This window comes from Punica granatum, chromosome 1 (genome assembly GCF_007655135.1).
Source record: "Punica granatum isolate Tunisia-2019 chromosome 1, ASM765513v2, whole genome shotgun sequence".
Classification (NCBI taxonomy): Eukaryota; Viridiplantae; Streptophyta; class Magnoliopsida; order Myrtales; family Lythraceae; genus Punica; species Punica granatum.
The window spans coordinates 5,438,509-5,454,280 of NC_045127.1; the positions used below are offsets into that span (position 1 = coordinate 5,438,509).

The 15,772-nt window shown below is 38.4% G+C and overlaps 2 protein-coding genes across 2 annotated transcripts; both read right to left on the reverse strand.

Moving 5' to 3' along the window:
- Positions 1-2,586: 2,586 nt before the first annotated feature.
- Positions 2,587-6,196, reverse strand: LOC116210821 (splicing factor U2af small subunit A-like). Its single transcript, XM_031544888.1, has 2 exons — positions 5,203-6,196; positions 2,587-4,299 (listed from the first exon to the last, which is right to left on the reverse strand). Exon 1 carries the CDS (start codon positions 6,049-6,051, stop codon positions 5,227-5,229), a length of 825 nt encoding a protein of 274 aa, XP_031400748.1. The 5' UTR covers positions 6,052-6,196; the 3' UTR covers positions 2,587-4,299; positions 5,203-5,226.
- A 579-nt stretch (positions 6,197-6,775) lies between these two features.
- On the reverse strand, positions 6,776-10,021 carry LOC116187410 (mitotic spindle checkpoint protein BUBR1). Its single transcript, XM_031516129.1, has 11 exons — positions 9,748-10,021; positions 9,561-9,620; positions 8,850-8,994; positions 8,584-8,741; positions 8,153-8,234; positions 8,002-8,068; positions 7,880-7,934; positions 7,529-7,688; positions 7,363-7,445; positions 7,150-7,218; positions 6,776-7,059 (listed from the first exon to the last, which is right to left on the reverse strand). Exons 1-11 carry the CDS (start codon positions 9,945-9,947, stop codon positions 6,996-6,998), a joined length of 1,143 nt encoding a protein of 380 aa, XP_031371989.1. The 5' UTR covers positions 9,948-10,021; the 3' UTR covers positions 6,776-6,995.
- Between the last annotated feature and the right edge of the window lie 5,751 nt (positions 10,022-15,772).

Consider the following 15,772-nt stretch of genomic DNA (forward strand, 5'->3'; position numbering starts at 1 on the left):
GCTTCTACATTTCTATTAACCCACCCAAGGTGCTTAAAATGATGATCGTTATTAATTACAACTATTTTATGAGGATTTCTTCGGAAATAGAAAGTTAACCATTAAGGGATTCTCCGGTATAAATAATATAGTATAGATAAAAAGAAAGCAACATATAAGAAAGTGTCGTGTAAAACGACAGTACGCAACATGTAGCAAAGTGTCGTGTAAGACAACACATAGGAAAGTGACTTTTCAAGTTAATACTTATAGAGATTCGCCAAATGACATAATATTATGGTACCACTTTGTTGGAGATTTGTACTTGAAGGCGGATGGTTCGGAGATGAAAAAGAAACCGAATTTGGGTTCAAAGAAGACGAACTTCGGAAACGGTTGAAGAAGATGATGTTGATCCTGAATCCGGCGTCAAAGAAGATGACAAATGCAATATTCAATGTTAAATAATTACTTTGAGGCACGGTGAATGCTTTCTGAAAAGAATTATTCATCCTCACGTGAAGTTGCTATTAGGTTTATGGAGAGTCTCTTTGAGGATACAACGAAACATTTATTTTTCTACGATTAGCAAATTCATAAAACACCATAACTCTCTTACTCAATATTCTACAAGTGTTTCGAATAATTTCGAATCCTCACTATTGGGCACCTGAACCTCTATTTATTTGTGTTCAATGGGCACTGTCAGAGAGAAAATATGTGTCTTTTATTTGGGACATGTCTCACAAATAAACTTTTTAATTAATTAATTAATTATTTTAACTTTCAGTCAACGATCGTTCGTTCTAAAATTATAACCGCTCGTGTCCCTCACAATTATTGGTCCTATTTTGCATAAGGCAAAAGCACAAAGGACTTGACTATTATATATACATATACATATACACATACATATATATATATATGTTAAATTCAAATTTTGATTTCGTTCACTAAGTACACTGTTATACGAAAAATTAATCGAAAAAATAAGCCCATTGAATTTGCAATCTAATTTCTCAACACACCTAGCTCATGAAAAAAGATTACGAAATTCGAAATTCCTTACTCATGAAAGTTCAAAAATCCAAGTTGACCGACATTTGTCAATCGCAGTAATGGAAATTCAAAATTTCGATCTAATGAAAGTCCAAATATCCGAAGCCAAGGAGCAAAATTTTGTTACGTCCAAAAGTACCTTACACGATAGATGAGCATCTGGCCTCTACTACTATATGGCGATAGGTCGTTCTCTCATGATTTTCTTAATCGGGGCTTCTACATTTCTATTAACCCACCCAAGGTGCTTATATGAAAAGGATAGTTGATTTTTCGAAGACTTTCAGATAATGAGATTGTAATTTATCATCTTAAGTTTTGTTAACCATGAACTTCTGCATTGCTAATAGGCAAGCTAGTATTGCTGCAGGGTAAAGGTGGACTTCGGCTTTTCTACAATAATTGATTTTTTAAGCTTGTGAAATCTTATCAAACTTAAAAAGGTCATTTATGGTCTCAGTGAGGTTAAGAGCACTGATATGCATTTATAGCACGCATTCGAATGCACCGGACATATGCATTTATAGCACGCATTCGAATGCACCGGACATATGTGTCCCAACGACCATTCACTTTATCTAGTCTAGTTATAAAATGCAACATACTATGTTCATCTTTCTATTCCAATTAGGAGTGTAAGATGGTATTTGATAAATTAAATGTTTAAAAATTAAATATTTAATTATTTAAGAGAAAAATATATATAGAAAGAAGAAATGAATGAATACAGATAAAAATTTTTTTGTGAAAGATAGATAACATCAGTAAGTGAAAAATAACTTATTTTATTAAGTCAAATTTTTTTACTTATTTCATTAAATGATTTTTTACCTGCGTTTGATTTTCAAGTTAGATCATATCCAACTTAACTTGATTTTATACAACAATTATAAGTGCTAACAAATATATGGATAACATATATATACACATAAATGAAAATATATGATAAATTTATTATAAAAATAATTAACAAAACATATGAATTAAAATTTATTATTAAATGAAAAAAAGACAATAATAACGATTAGAGTAAATTACCACTGTCGCTATCCACTTATTCATTAGCCACCATTATTGCCCCTGACATATTTTTGCCACCAATTAGCCTCAAACATTGGCATTCCGTCTACCATTTATACCATTCCGTTAACTTCCGTGACGAAAAATTCACGGACGGCATTACAGTAAGGAAAAATGTAACGCCGTTCATGAATTTTTCGTCACGAAAGTTAACGAAAGGATATAAATGGTAGACGAAATGCCAACGTTTGGGACTAATTGGTGACAAAAATATGTTGAGAGCAAAAACGGTGACTAATGAATAAATGAGTGTCAACAATGGTTTTCTACTCTAATGATTACAACGTTGAATAGAGTTGAATTAGGTATAGTAAATTTTCTTATTTGAAAACCAAATATAACTTTAGTTGAATTATTATATCTCATCTTTCCCTCTTCCTTACATTCATTTTCTCTTATAACTAATTTTTAAACACTTATTTAACTAAATTGAAACAAACACACTCGAAATTCCAGTGCAACTAAAAGTCACCAAAGCCACTAATCTCACAACATAAACTTGAATGTGGAGATCTACGGCTCACAACATAATATTGCAATAAATTTTCCCGTGACACTACAATACACCCGAGAAGAAAATGGAATAACACAGCATCAGTAAATCCCGTGCACATTCCATTGCAGTTCCCAAACAAGCGCAACCATACCCCCCATGATCAGCAGAATTTTCTTTCAGTCTCTGAGTTCAAACATTGAATTGCAGACCATCTACGTACCATTTGTGACCTGTTCCACCTTGGCCAGAGAAATGGAAGTGAAATAATAATCGACCGTATGCTACGCTATCATCTGAAACTATATCCAATACTTAGGAACAGAAAAGCAAGGGAAATGATGTGAAGCAAACATTTTGGATTCAGTCACTTTCAGTTTCGCGTCCACCTCAATGAATCTTTGCCTGAAGGTTTCCAGAGGTCGCAATGATATGCAGGAAAAGCACAAGCAGCTGGAACTTCGAATTAAAACCTCAGCAAACACAGATTTATATATCAGTACAGACTAGCAGCGATGAGACATCCAATGCTTTCCTAACTATAAAGAAATCAACGGAAGTTCTCATCCCTCACATCATATCACCCAGTACTTACAGCTTAATAGCAGCCTCTCCCAGAGCTATGAAGCTTACTTTACTCTTAATGCTTGATGACGTTCTTCGCAATCATTATTCAGATCATGCCTTCCTAAAGAACCTGTGTCACCTAATCCTAGCTATCCCTTCAAAACTTATGGAACGGCAAAGTCCACTATGGTCTAAATCCTGTTCCTACAGCATGACCTAATTCTAATCTTTAAAGCTGGAGACTAGAGGTGGGGGTTGATATAACCCTTCTTTCATCTTTCATGCACAGATAAAGGACAAATGGCTCGAAGAACAGAGCTGCAAAGCTGCTACATGCAGTTCATATAGTGTCAAGATAATTATATAAGCAACCTGCATAACCTGTCCATTCTCATTCTTAAGGGGGGATAAAGGAAAAACTGGACCTTGACACATAAAGAACAGATTAGACTTTGAGTTCATCTTTAAAAAAAAAAAAAAAACGGAAGAAGAAGAAGAAAGTGCTCTCCGGTATCTGACAAAAGAATTTCTTAAAAGAAAAGGAAAAAAAAACCATTTCTTCTTTTCTTTAGTAATAATACATGAAGATGCTACCTTCAATTTCTATATGCTATATAAATATTATTATATAATTAAAAAAATATATGGGGAAAAAATGCTATTAATGTTACAATATGAAGAAAAACAGTTTAACATATCAGAGGAAACACTAAACCAGGGAAAAAAGAAAATGAAGAGGAAAATGTCAAGGAAATGCTTTTAGAGAAACAAAACAATAGAAGAAAATGTTTGAAGAATTTTCCAAGAAATCAAAACTACAAAAACTTCATTATCATCAAAGGACCCTGCATTATCCCTGCAAGAGTTGTGTTTTCAATTAAAAACCAAAATCTATGGCAGATGCCTTGGATTGCTGTATCCCACACCAACTCCATGTTGAATTAAGTCAATTTGAAACCTACAAAAGCTGTCCCTAGAAGCATGAAGGAAAAATTATTAGAAATGGTGATAATGGAGAAACTCATACAGCGACTGGATAAGAAAATTAGGGATAGAAATAAGAATACTCTATGTGTCCATGCAGCACCAACTTTGGGGCCAAAATGATACCTACAGAATTGCTGCAACATTCACACACAAAAATTAATTCCCAATTCAACTGAAGATGGATCAAAATTCTAGCAGTAGATTAAGAAAACCACACAGCGTCACTCGAAACTGTTCCCATTAATTCAGGTGCTCACAATGCAACCAAAAACCAAATATAGTTGAGATTACTATTAAGGTGTGATCCAGGGGTATACGGCTCCAAAAATAACACACCAATACACTTCCCCCGATGCAACACAGTCATGTGTCCACTAGCTAGCCGAATACGTGTTCAATCAGCAAAAGGAGACATGGAGAAACAGCTGAACAGCCAAAATGATGAAACTGGACAGCCAAAATAATGGCAAACGACAGGGTAACATTTTCTTCCACCAGTAAGCATTTCTTTTTATACTAAACATTTTATAAACGATCATATTTCATCAGGAAGTGGTGGCCATGGCTGTCTTTGTTAGGACAATTTGGCCAAGAAAATCAATTGGGAGGTGGACACAATACAACTAAAAACAAAGGGCATCCCAAGTAGGACAGGGCAGAAAGGTGCAACTAAGAACAGTGGCCAATGCAAACTCATCCGCAAAACACATACATCTCCACTAAAAAACAACAGCCACTACGATGAGGCAAATGAAAGGGACGAAAATCAAATTCAGCAGTTAAAAAAGGAGTACAGTTCAAATGAGGGATAACAACAGACTGGTATTGTGACAGTAAACATGACAATCAGAACCTCATAAACCCGACTAAAACGGATCAGACGTGAAGCGCCCAATCCTTCACCATCAACCTGGAACCTACCAACAGTAGCTAATCCACTATCTTCACCATTTCCAAACAAGTTCCCATGATAGGAAGGATCAGTTTAGAATTCCTAATTGTTCAGTATATAGAAAACATAACACCAGAATCATTACCCAATAGAAAGTAGAATTCCAAGGTTACTGCTGCTTCTCCTCCCTCTCTCGGTTCCACTGCTCAATCCTCGCCCTCCGCTCCTCGCTGCCTTCCCTAATGGGACTCCTGCTCCGGGTCCGGCTCCTCCTCTTCCTATCCTTCTCGTGCCTCTCCCGACTACTCCTCCCACCATGTCCGCCTCGATAGTAGTCCCTGTCCCTATCCCTTTCCCGTCTATCGAAGTCTCTCCTGTAACCCCTCGGGCTCCCGCTCCTGCTCCGGCTCCTTCCAACCCTGTAACCCCTGTACCTCCCGAACAGCCGCCTCCTCAGCTCCCTCCCTATCATCTTCACGTGCATGAAATTACAATACCCACCTCGGTTACAGTTATTCTCCTCAAACTGCCGGCACGTAGCTTCACGAAAGTCGGTCACCGGGGAAAAATCGGCGATGATCGGGCGGCCCGAATAGAACCGTCCTTGGAGGGCCTGAAGGGCTGCTGCCGCCTGGTCCTCCTCCTTGAACTGGACGTACACGTTGCCTATCATGTGGTCGGCCAGGTTATCGCAGACGTTGAGGGACTCGATCTCCCCGAACTTGCTGAGCTCCTCGAAGATGTCCTCGTAGAAGTCCTCAAAGTGCTCCTGGATCTTCCTAGGGTCGATCGGCTGGCCCTGGGCGTCCACCCCCGGGGTGATCATATCGGGGCGCTGGTACATGTTGGACAGCAGGAGGGTCGGGGAGATGGTGGGCCGGTTGTGGAGGCGGGAGCATCGGTCGCCGTGGCGGCAGGCGCCGATCTTGAAGTAGAACGGACAGTTCACCCGGTCCTTCTCCGTCCCGAAGATCGATGCTAAGTGCTCCGCCATGGCTAGGGTTCTCGAGCTACCGAGCTAGAGAGAGATGGAGGAGGGGAGGATGACTTCTATCAAATGAAAGTGAAACCCTAATTTTCAGAGAGACAGAAGCTTCTAGTTTCTGAAGAACAGGACCGAGCCGACTCAGCTGAGCGATGAGAAAGTTTGACTCGCTGGTCTAATCGTTTTTTTTTTTTAACCAAGGAGAAAAATAAAATTGCTGTAAACAGGCCGAAATGGGCCGGGCTATTGTAATTTGCTTGAGTCGAGTGCATACATGGCCTATCATGTGATCAAGCTGAGCCACCCGGACCCCGAGTACTGCCGGGATCGAGCTCGACTCGACTTAGAGATCAAAGGTCGATGAGCTTTTCTGCGTACGAGCTCATCTCAGGATCCAACTCGACAAACCCGAACTCTTAGCATCATGGGAGCTCGGGCTTAACTTGTTGGTCTTGACTTCTTTTGATGGTTCGTGATGACAGAAGCTGAAGTATAGCTCGATTGGTCCAGCTTGAACCGGGCTCGAGTCAACCTTAAGGCTAGGAAAAACTCAAAATCACAGCATGCCTGTAACTAAAGGTTAGTTAAGCTAGTCTCATGACCCACTCGAGTTGGGCAACGCTGAGCCCAAGCTCAGCCCTCTTGACTGGAAACCTCGGTTCACGACCAATCATGCGTATAACGAGGCACATGTTACGGGAAATAGAATTGCATCGTGCCATGGGAACAGAACAACAGAACAACAGAACATCCAATTCCATTATCAGTGATACAGTGGCATACAACTGTTTTTTGCTCCAAGACATTCACGCTACTAAATGAAGAATGAAGAGGAACCACACCAAATCCAAATGTTCAAAGTATTATCACATAGGCCATCAATAAAGTCTGGATCAGGCTTTAGAGGTAAAAGCTGACCCCTGAGTGCCTCGCGAGTAGCTGAAGTTATCGAATCACCTTGGAGGCCTGCTTGCAGGGAAGTTGCGTAGCGGATTTTCTCTCAGTAGTTCCGTCTCCCTGATAACAAGTTCCAAAATAAGGCTCTTTCATCTATGTTGTTGACAAACATAACGTTCTTACCGAAAGGAAAGATTAATAAAGACTTACTTCTTGAGCTCCTTGCCATCCACCTGCCTGAGCTGCACATTCGAAGATTTTTCTCGAACTTTACCAGTCCTGAATTTTTTTATTTTTTTTTAAACAACCAAATTCAGTGTAGAAAGCAAATGTAAGAATCTTTCATTCTCAGCACGAAATCAAAATGTAGGTGTTGGTGAGAAGTGTTATTGATGCCTTAACATTCCCAAGTAAACTACTCACTCTGCACATTCTTCATCAACAAAGACCTCGATGATGGGGGCAGTGGTTGTAGTTCCAATTAGCTGCCCAGGCCTCTGTGGAATCTGAAAGAAGTAAAATTCGGCGGTCAGCAGCAAATTGTGACATGAATCGTAAGTTTAGTCGAATGAGGGATGAGTGTCCTAACCTTAAGTGATGTCCATCTTGAAGGCAGTGCATTATTTTCCTTGTTTCTTTCGGCCCGACTACCAAGATTCTGCCAAGTATTCAGTCCCTTCTTCAGTATATCGGGCTGATGGGCTAAGCTGATATCAGCGTTTGCGTCCTTGTAAATAGCAAATGGAGCCCTACATAGAATGATGGATAAGTCCAGACAAGTAAGAATAGGCTGAAGAGTTCTATGAAAAATCACAAAGCGAAAGGGATCACTGGATAGTCATGGAAAATATACACAATCACTATCCCTCGAGCTTCTATTGGAAAGCAGAATCCAAAAGGATCTTGAACTTCCTCTGCAGCAAAAAGTCAGAGGACTTACCTATCTGCATTCTGTTTCCTCTTGGCCATATTAGAGCTCTCCGCCATCCGCCTTGCTGAAACAACAACCATCGTCTTAGAGAACGATAATTTAGTATTGCATGAGAAAACCAAACCACTTACCGTTTTCTCCTTTTGCAAGAATTGTTCCAAAGCTCCGTTCTGGTAAGTGACTCTCGACCTTTTCCTCCTATAAAAGAAAAACTGAATAAAGTTCCACAGGATAACTCTTTGATTTAAAGTTTTAAAAGGTTTTATACAAAATTAAACATACATCTTGGACTAACGGTGCCCTCATTGAACGTGCAAGAAACTTTCTATAAACATCCTCCAACTTCTTGATTGGTTGAGCATTCCTACAGAGGCACCAACAATCAGTCAGCAATTCCACTACTACTCCAAATTCACTCGGAAGAAATTAGAATCACAAGTTTGCACATTGCATATCGTCTACCTTTAGTATAGTGTAGTGGATGCAATCCTTCATTTCCACACACAATTCATATGTAAAAGGAGTGTCTTGCCCATCTTTAAGATGATAAATACAGTTTATAATATCTTTTCGAATTTAATATTCGCAAATAGCCATCTTTACAAACTAAATTAAAATTTTCAATTCGAATGGGAAGCCTCAAAATACAGAAACCTAGATGAGTGTACCCCGACCGACTTAAGATGCAATAACTTAAGAGGATGAAAGTTTACCTAGATATCCCACGATTCAGAATTTCATTTGCAGCTTTGACCTTGTGCTTTGATTCCACGTGCAAAGCATAAGATATGTAGTAAATGGCATGTGATTTCCCGATCTCGTTGGCATCTAGAAAATCGTATATGACTTCTGCATCCATACAATGCTCAGCCTGAAAACAAATTGCTTCGTTAACTTAAACATTTGTCAACTGAATGCGCAATAATTGAATCTCAAAGTCAACATCAGTTAGTGGCAATGATAGTGAGAAAGAACCTACATATTCGAGCCACACTTTGAGGTAACGAAGGTCATCTTTGTACTGGTCAGAATGCCAAAAGGTGCGTACACATTGCTCATATATGACAACCAGACCCGAGCAGTCCCCGCCCGGTGGGAACGCCTCTTGGACCCACTTAATACACCTTCAGAAATTGAAACAAAAGCATAAACCTATTACTCGAATCTATGTACTGGAAAACATCAGTAGAGACATTTTAACCAAGAGAGTTTGTGTCCTGCAAGAAGAACTATTGAACAATCTGAACCAGAGAGGAACAAAAGAAGCTCAAAAAGAGTAAACCCGATAAAGTTCCGAAACTGGAAAACACTAAATATCAGCAGATTAACCAAGAGAGCTTGTGTACAGCAAGAACTGTTGAACCATCTGAACCAGGGTCAAACAAAAGGAGCTCGATGTCAACCTAAAAGAGTAAACCCAATATAGTATCAACTCAAGAAAACACTAAATTTGCCTTACCAGTGACTGGAAACAAATGTATTCTTCACTACCATAAATTTGAAAAACTGTTAAAAAAAAAGACTCAAAAGCCAGAACTCTGATGAAATTAACCAAATTTTCTGTCTCTCCGCCCCATTTCTTCCTCAGCTGTCTGAATTAGAAACAAAACATCAAGCAATCTGGTCCTGCCACTTCAGCTTCATAAGAAGAAAAGGCCAGAACTGATCGACGGGGAAATAAGTATCTCACTCTAGCCATGGCTGCAATGGATCATCCCCTTCGTAATCGTCAATTGCCTTGATCAACTGCCTACAATCCACCGAAACAGGACAGGTACAAAGTGAACACCCATGATAAAAGAGTGAGGGCTGCAATCAAGAAGAATAATCCCGAAATAAATACGAGACAGGAAAGATCGACGGGCTTCAGGATGAACCTTCGCTTCTCGTTGAGGGATTTTCGAAGATGGTTGTCGGACTGTGATTTTAGGCCTTCGTTCAGGGCATCCACTTTGCGGCCTCTTTTGAGTGGCCTCACGTTCTCCTTGAATAGCTCCCACTCGTTCCCGGTTTGACGCTTCGAAGCTAAGAACTCCGTTTCCGGGTCCAATATGCCCTGTACCTTAGCTTCCTCCATTGATGACAAACTTCCTCTATGAGATAGAGACGGTGAGAGAGAGAGAGAGAGAGAGAGAGAGGGGTGACGGAAGGATTTGAATTTTGAATTTTAGGGATTTCGGTATGTTCTTGTTTTGGGAAAATTATATTTTCGCACCCCAAAGTTGTATGTCGGTTCCATTCCGCTCCGCACCCCAAGGTTTTGTACCCTCAAGTTTCCTTAGGCCGATTTTGCACCTCGATGTTTACATGCCGTCAGGTTGCACCCCGAAATCTGAAACTAAGCACCATAAAAAATTCGATGGAAATTATACGATACACCATGTGGTTAATTTGAAATGGCGATTTAATTAATGTTATGATTCGCGGGTGGCTCGGAAGAATTAATGCAAAGTAAAACGAGAATGTAAATTTGGGACATGTTAGCTTTGGGGTGCAAAGACGGAAAAATTACTTGGGCGATACAAAACTTTTTAAGTTATAACGCAAACGGTACAAAATCTTTTTTTTGTAACTATTTGGTACAAAACGTATCAAATTGTTTCAATCAAATCCAATCCGTCAATTTCCACCCACGCCGTGAAGATGTTCTGACGTGGCAAGTCTTATCGTACGTGGCTCAAAACTTTTAGCCATTGTCTCAAATAGGTACAAAAACTAACATTGTCTCATTTGTTCCTCTATTTGTATCAAGTTGTTATATCATGCTAAAAGTTTTGTATCATTTCATTATATCTTAATAAAAAAATTTGTACCTATTTATTACGTATTAATAAAGTTTTATACCCATTTATTACATCATGCTAAAAGCTTTGAGCCACTTACGATACGACTTGCAACTTCACTGTGTCGGCGGAAATTAATAGATTGAATTTGATTGAAACAATTTGATACGTTTTGTCCAAACTGCTACCAAAAAAAAATATATTACTGTTCACATTACAATTTAAAATTTTTTGTAACATCTAAGTAATTTCCTGTGCAAAGACTTCATGAACTTGAAATAAAATGGTCAAAATTGGCGATGTGCAAACTTCGGAGTACGAATTTACCAATATGAAAACATCGGGGTGCAAAATTTAGTTTCCCTTTTCAATTCTTTGACCGTTATGTTTACCAAATCTGGGCCATGCAAAAAATGGAAGAATATGATGGGCTGGACCCACCTTTCAGTTCTTTTTTTCCAAATTTGGGCTGGGCCTCGTCATCCGCCCCGATATTCATCTCCACCATTTTTTTTCTTTTCCGTCTGCTCCCATCTGGTATAAGAAAACTCAATCCTTTCTCGGCTTGTAGTCGAAGTTGCTCCTGGTGGTAGCGCTGTGATGGGTCCGAGCTCCTGCCACCTCAAGGTATCCGTGCCTATAATCGAGTATGACCATTTTTGGTTATCTTATTTCGTCCCGTTTCGCCTCACAAAAGACACCTCATTCGAGCTAATTCTCCTCCGAAAAATTAGCATAATGCGTGCAAAATTTTCAGTCAGACTGTTTATTATAATCATCAACATTTGTTCCTTAAACTGTAGGACCTATGGCGATCGATCTGGTTCAAAGAGCAATTCACGTCAATTATCAAATTCGGGCCAATTGGCATGATTTGGTGCATCCACGGGCCTCGATCACGGCATGTTCTTTGAACAAATCACGGGTAGCTTTGATTAAATTATAAGACACAGATTAAACAAAACAAAGGTGCTGAACACGAAGGTGGGGGAGGAGAGATTTTGTCTTTGCCACGCTATGCTATTGTTGTCCCCGTTGAATTTTTAGGATCATTTTTTTCTTTTTTCTAGGATCGATTGGTGAGATTATTTTCAGCAATCTAGTATCCGAAAACTCACTAAGCCTAAACTAGTTCAGTTTGAACCGTATCGACCAATTAAAGAGCAAAGTTCTCCCGGTGAGATTTTCTCTATTCGCAATACTTGAACCCGATACATTACTTAAAAAAAATAAGAGCCGAATCACTTGAATAAATGAGCGAGATTTATTTGATACCAAGGGACGTGCACATGCGATCGATAGACAAGAGAGTTATGAGGGCTGAATTAAGGGCCGCACGGATCCGTCTTGCTCCATCTTCATGTGCCATCATGTGGGCTGCAGATCAAATTTCTAGAACCTCAGATCGAAATGAATAATGTTCGGTATCAGATCGACTCGGCTTTTGAGTCTTCCTTGTTCGTGACACTAAACTCCCATGCTCCATTGTAATGGGAAGCTCGAGTTGGAGATGGACCAAACTTGACGACATAAGCACCGTCATCAATGGATCGGGCCTGGTGATTTCCATCGTGATATAATTATTCTTTTACGTTCTCGCTCAATATCAGCATTAATTATTTCTCCCGGTAGATGAGCGATCATCGATAATATACCGATGAATCTTAACTAGGGGCACCGCGGGACGGATCAGGAGACCCTAAAAAGAAAAATCAGAGGCAGGCCCCGATTAACCACAACCAGCAAATCTGCCATTATTTGATTACGATGTCTCAACCTTATAAGAGTAGTTTCTAGAGAGAGTAATTCATTGACATGTCTTCCAAATTCCTGACATTTTATTTTTAACCATTGAGCACTTAAGATAATGCAATTTTTGGGGGGTAAAAAAGAAAGAAATTAATAGTGTGTTTAATTTTAGAGTTGAGTTAAGTTGAGTTTTTATTTTAATTGAGCTGTAATGATTGTATTGTTGAATTATGAGAAAAAGTGTGAAAAAGTAATGAATAGTTGAGAAAATTTAGTATTAAAAATTGAATTGAGTATAATAGAGTTGTATGTGGGTTTATATATGTGGTTCACTTTTTTAACTTTAAAGAGTTGATTTTTATTGTATAGTGAATATATTTAAAATTAGAATTAAAATTTTAAATTTTAATTACGAAATCAAACGGATAATAAAATCCGAATGATAATTTCGGCACGAATGAAGTGTTATCTGAAAGTCCTTTTCCTTTTTTGGTGACTTAATTGTTATCTGTAAGTCAATATTATGCTGTCCAAATACCAAAAGCCATAATAAGGGATTGCGTGCACAACATTCATTTGCTTCTCTCTATGTTATGTAAAATGACTGGCATTATCAAGTTGTGAACGCACCTTTTGATTTTCGGGATCACAACATTCTGAGGAGGAGCCACGTGGTAAGTACTAAGCATGTGTTGGCTCTTGGTATGGCCAACCCCACCTTTGTCTGTTGAATTTTTCCATAAATATCTCGTCCAACAAAAGAAAAGAGAACGACAAAAAGAGGGGGAAAAAAACACTCATCCCATGATAAGATTTGAAGTTGGACTGTTAAATATGGGAAAAAAAATCACGTCAAAAGAGAGTTTATATTTTAATGAATCAATTAGGCTCGAACTGAATTAATTGAAATTCATTAAATCCTGAATACAAGATGCAAGCAAAGAAAAAGTAAAGATTATAAAATTAATTTTTATTATTAGGTGAATTTATTCGTACTTTTTTATTGAAATAACTTTTCTCTTAATTTATTCTATTAAGTTTGCTCACGTTCTTTGTAATGAAAAAAAAAATGGAGTATAATAGGACAAGTCTCTGCTGAAATTAAGAGGTGCTTTATTCGATTTCTGTCGATCAAATTTTTCAAACTTCTCTATTTCTTTTGCCTGTCTCTTTACTAAAATAGTGTGTTTCTTTTAGGAGGGAGATATATATATATATATATTTAATACGAGAAATGAAAAATTAAATAAAGAATAAGAAATTTCGCATCAACGAAAATGACATGCGAAACCTCATACTTTTCTTATGATAAGAACTCTCCAAAAGAAGGGAAAAATATCGGGTACGGCCAGAAATGGTTTCCGAGAACCGACAAGTCATTTTGTCATGTCTCGTGGCTCCCGATGATACTTGGATTTGGACGTGTTGGTTAAGATTGGCAAAATGCATAGATCTAATGGTTTTACGATCATATATAAGTAATTTTTATTGTGACTGCACCCTACGGGTCTGTCTGTTGATGTTGTAATGTAATTGCTTCTAGACTGATAATTACTTGTTTCCATGGCCATGCGCAATCTTGTCTTTCCATGAAATCGGGTTGGGGTACCATTGAACTGATCCAATAATAAAAACACATATATAGAAAGTCGATGTCCGATTATATACAAAGTTCATGAATCTATTTTGTGATATTTTTTACATGACTTGAAAGAATTTACAACCAAGATTTAAACGTAAATAATGAACAAGCCTCTGTTGCCACTGTAGACATATCCCCAAGGACCACAAACCACCATTTGACCATCGAGTAGACGGCTTTTTAGGCCTAGATCGGCTTGGATTGAGGGCCACCTTAACGCGGATGCATGGATGCAAATCACTATATAACTCAGTACATTGAGCGACTAACTAGGTTTCATCCAATGCCCATGAACCCCAGGCTCAAGCCCAATCAAGGCGAGACTCCCGGTGCGATATTTTTCAACCAGAGGTATCGTTTGAGAGTGCAGTGGCGGATAGATAGATGCTTATTTTACTGAGTTTTAAGTAGAAGTGATGTTTGGTTAATTTTTTCTAAATCATGGTTCGATTAATTTCTGTGGTTGAAAACATGATTTTCTTAAACAAATTGATTAATACTCGTAAAAACTGTTTATGCTTATTCTCTATTTGAAACATTATTTTTAATTTTAACAGTTTTAAATTATTACCTCCCAAATACTTTTACTTATTTTTCAGTAATTATATTTCAATACTTTTATTTCAGTAACAGTACTATTAAATCAAGTCGATCCCCACAACTCCAAAAACTCCATTGCTAGTTAGTTCAAGGCTGACGTCTTGGGATGATCTAAAAGCATCCAACAGGCTTAGCCATAGGCTCACTATAGTCGAGCATAAAAATATATCTTGCACAGCAGAAGAGGACAGAACACGAGAGAGCAAGAAGGAGACTCAGCCACACCGTCCTTACAGCTCGAATCATCACAAGAACCCACAGGGCCTGATTGGAACGTCATCGGCACAAATGCATCTTGGAACAATAGCAGCTCATGCTTATCAGGAGTCCTACAACATCCGAACAGTCCTCCAACACATTTATAGTTCAAGATATCATAGGAAGACAAGCCACTTCAAGCAGAGGCTCGAGCAACACTCCTTGTGCTAATAAAAGTTGCAGAAAGAGGATTGACAAAGATCTGGCTGCGTTGTTGTTAGTAAATGTCATTTTGCACCCACATAACCCACCGTGAGAGATTAGGAGCATAGTTTCTGATATTAGTTCTATTCTTAATCGTTTTACGGAATGGATTTGTTCCTGGATTCTCAGGTCGGATAACACTCTTGCTCATAACTTGAGCCAATTCGGTTCAACATCGAATTTTAACTCTCTTTGAATTTTTTAGGGACATCCGAATATGTATAACAATGTAGATGCTGCCACGTAGTAATTAATAATAATACCCTTTATTCAGCAAAAAAATAAAAAAATTTAAAAAAGAGAGCATAAAACTATATCTTACAATTTCCAAAGGAAAGGGTGAGTTGTTTTTTAAATAAATAATATGTAGATATATAGAATATTAAAAAATGTTCCCAATTGTTTTACTCAGCAAATGACATGGTCCCTCGTGAATCATTGCAAATATGTCCTCATCGGGCACTAAAGTTACGAGCCACAGGACACTCCTTTGATCCTCTTCAGCCTCCCGCTATGCTCTTTTTTTCCCCCCTAATTATTATAGTTTAATAGAAGAAAGAAAGGACAAAGACAAACGTGAAAAAAAAAAAAAAAAAAAAGAGCATCCAAACACCGTCAAACCAACCCACTTGGGTGAGGATTAACAAATTGTAATATCACAGCGTG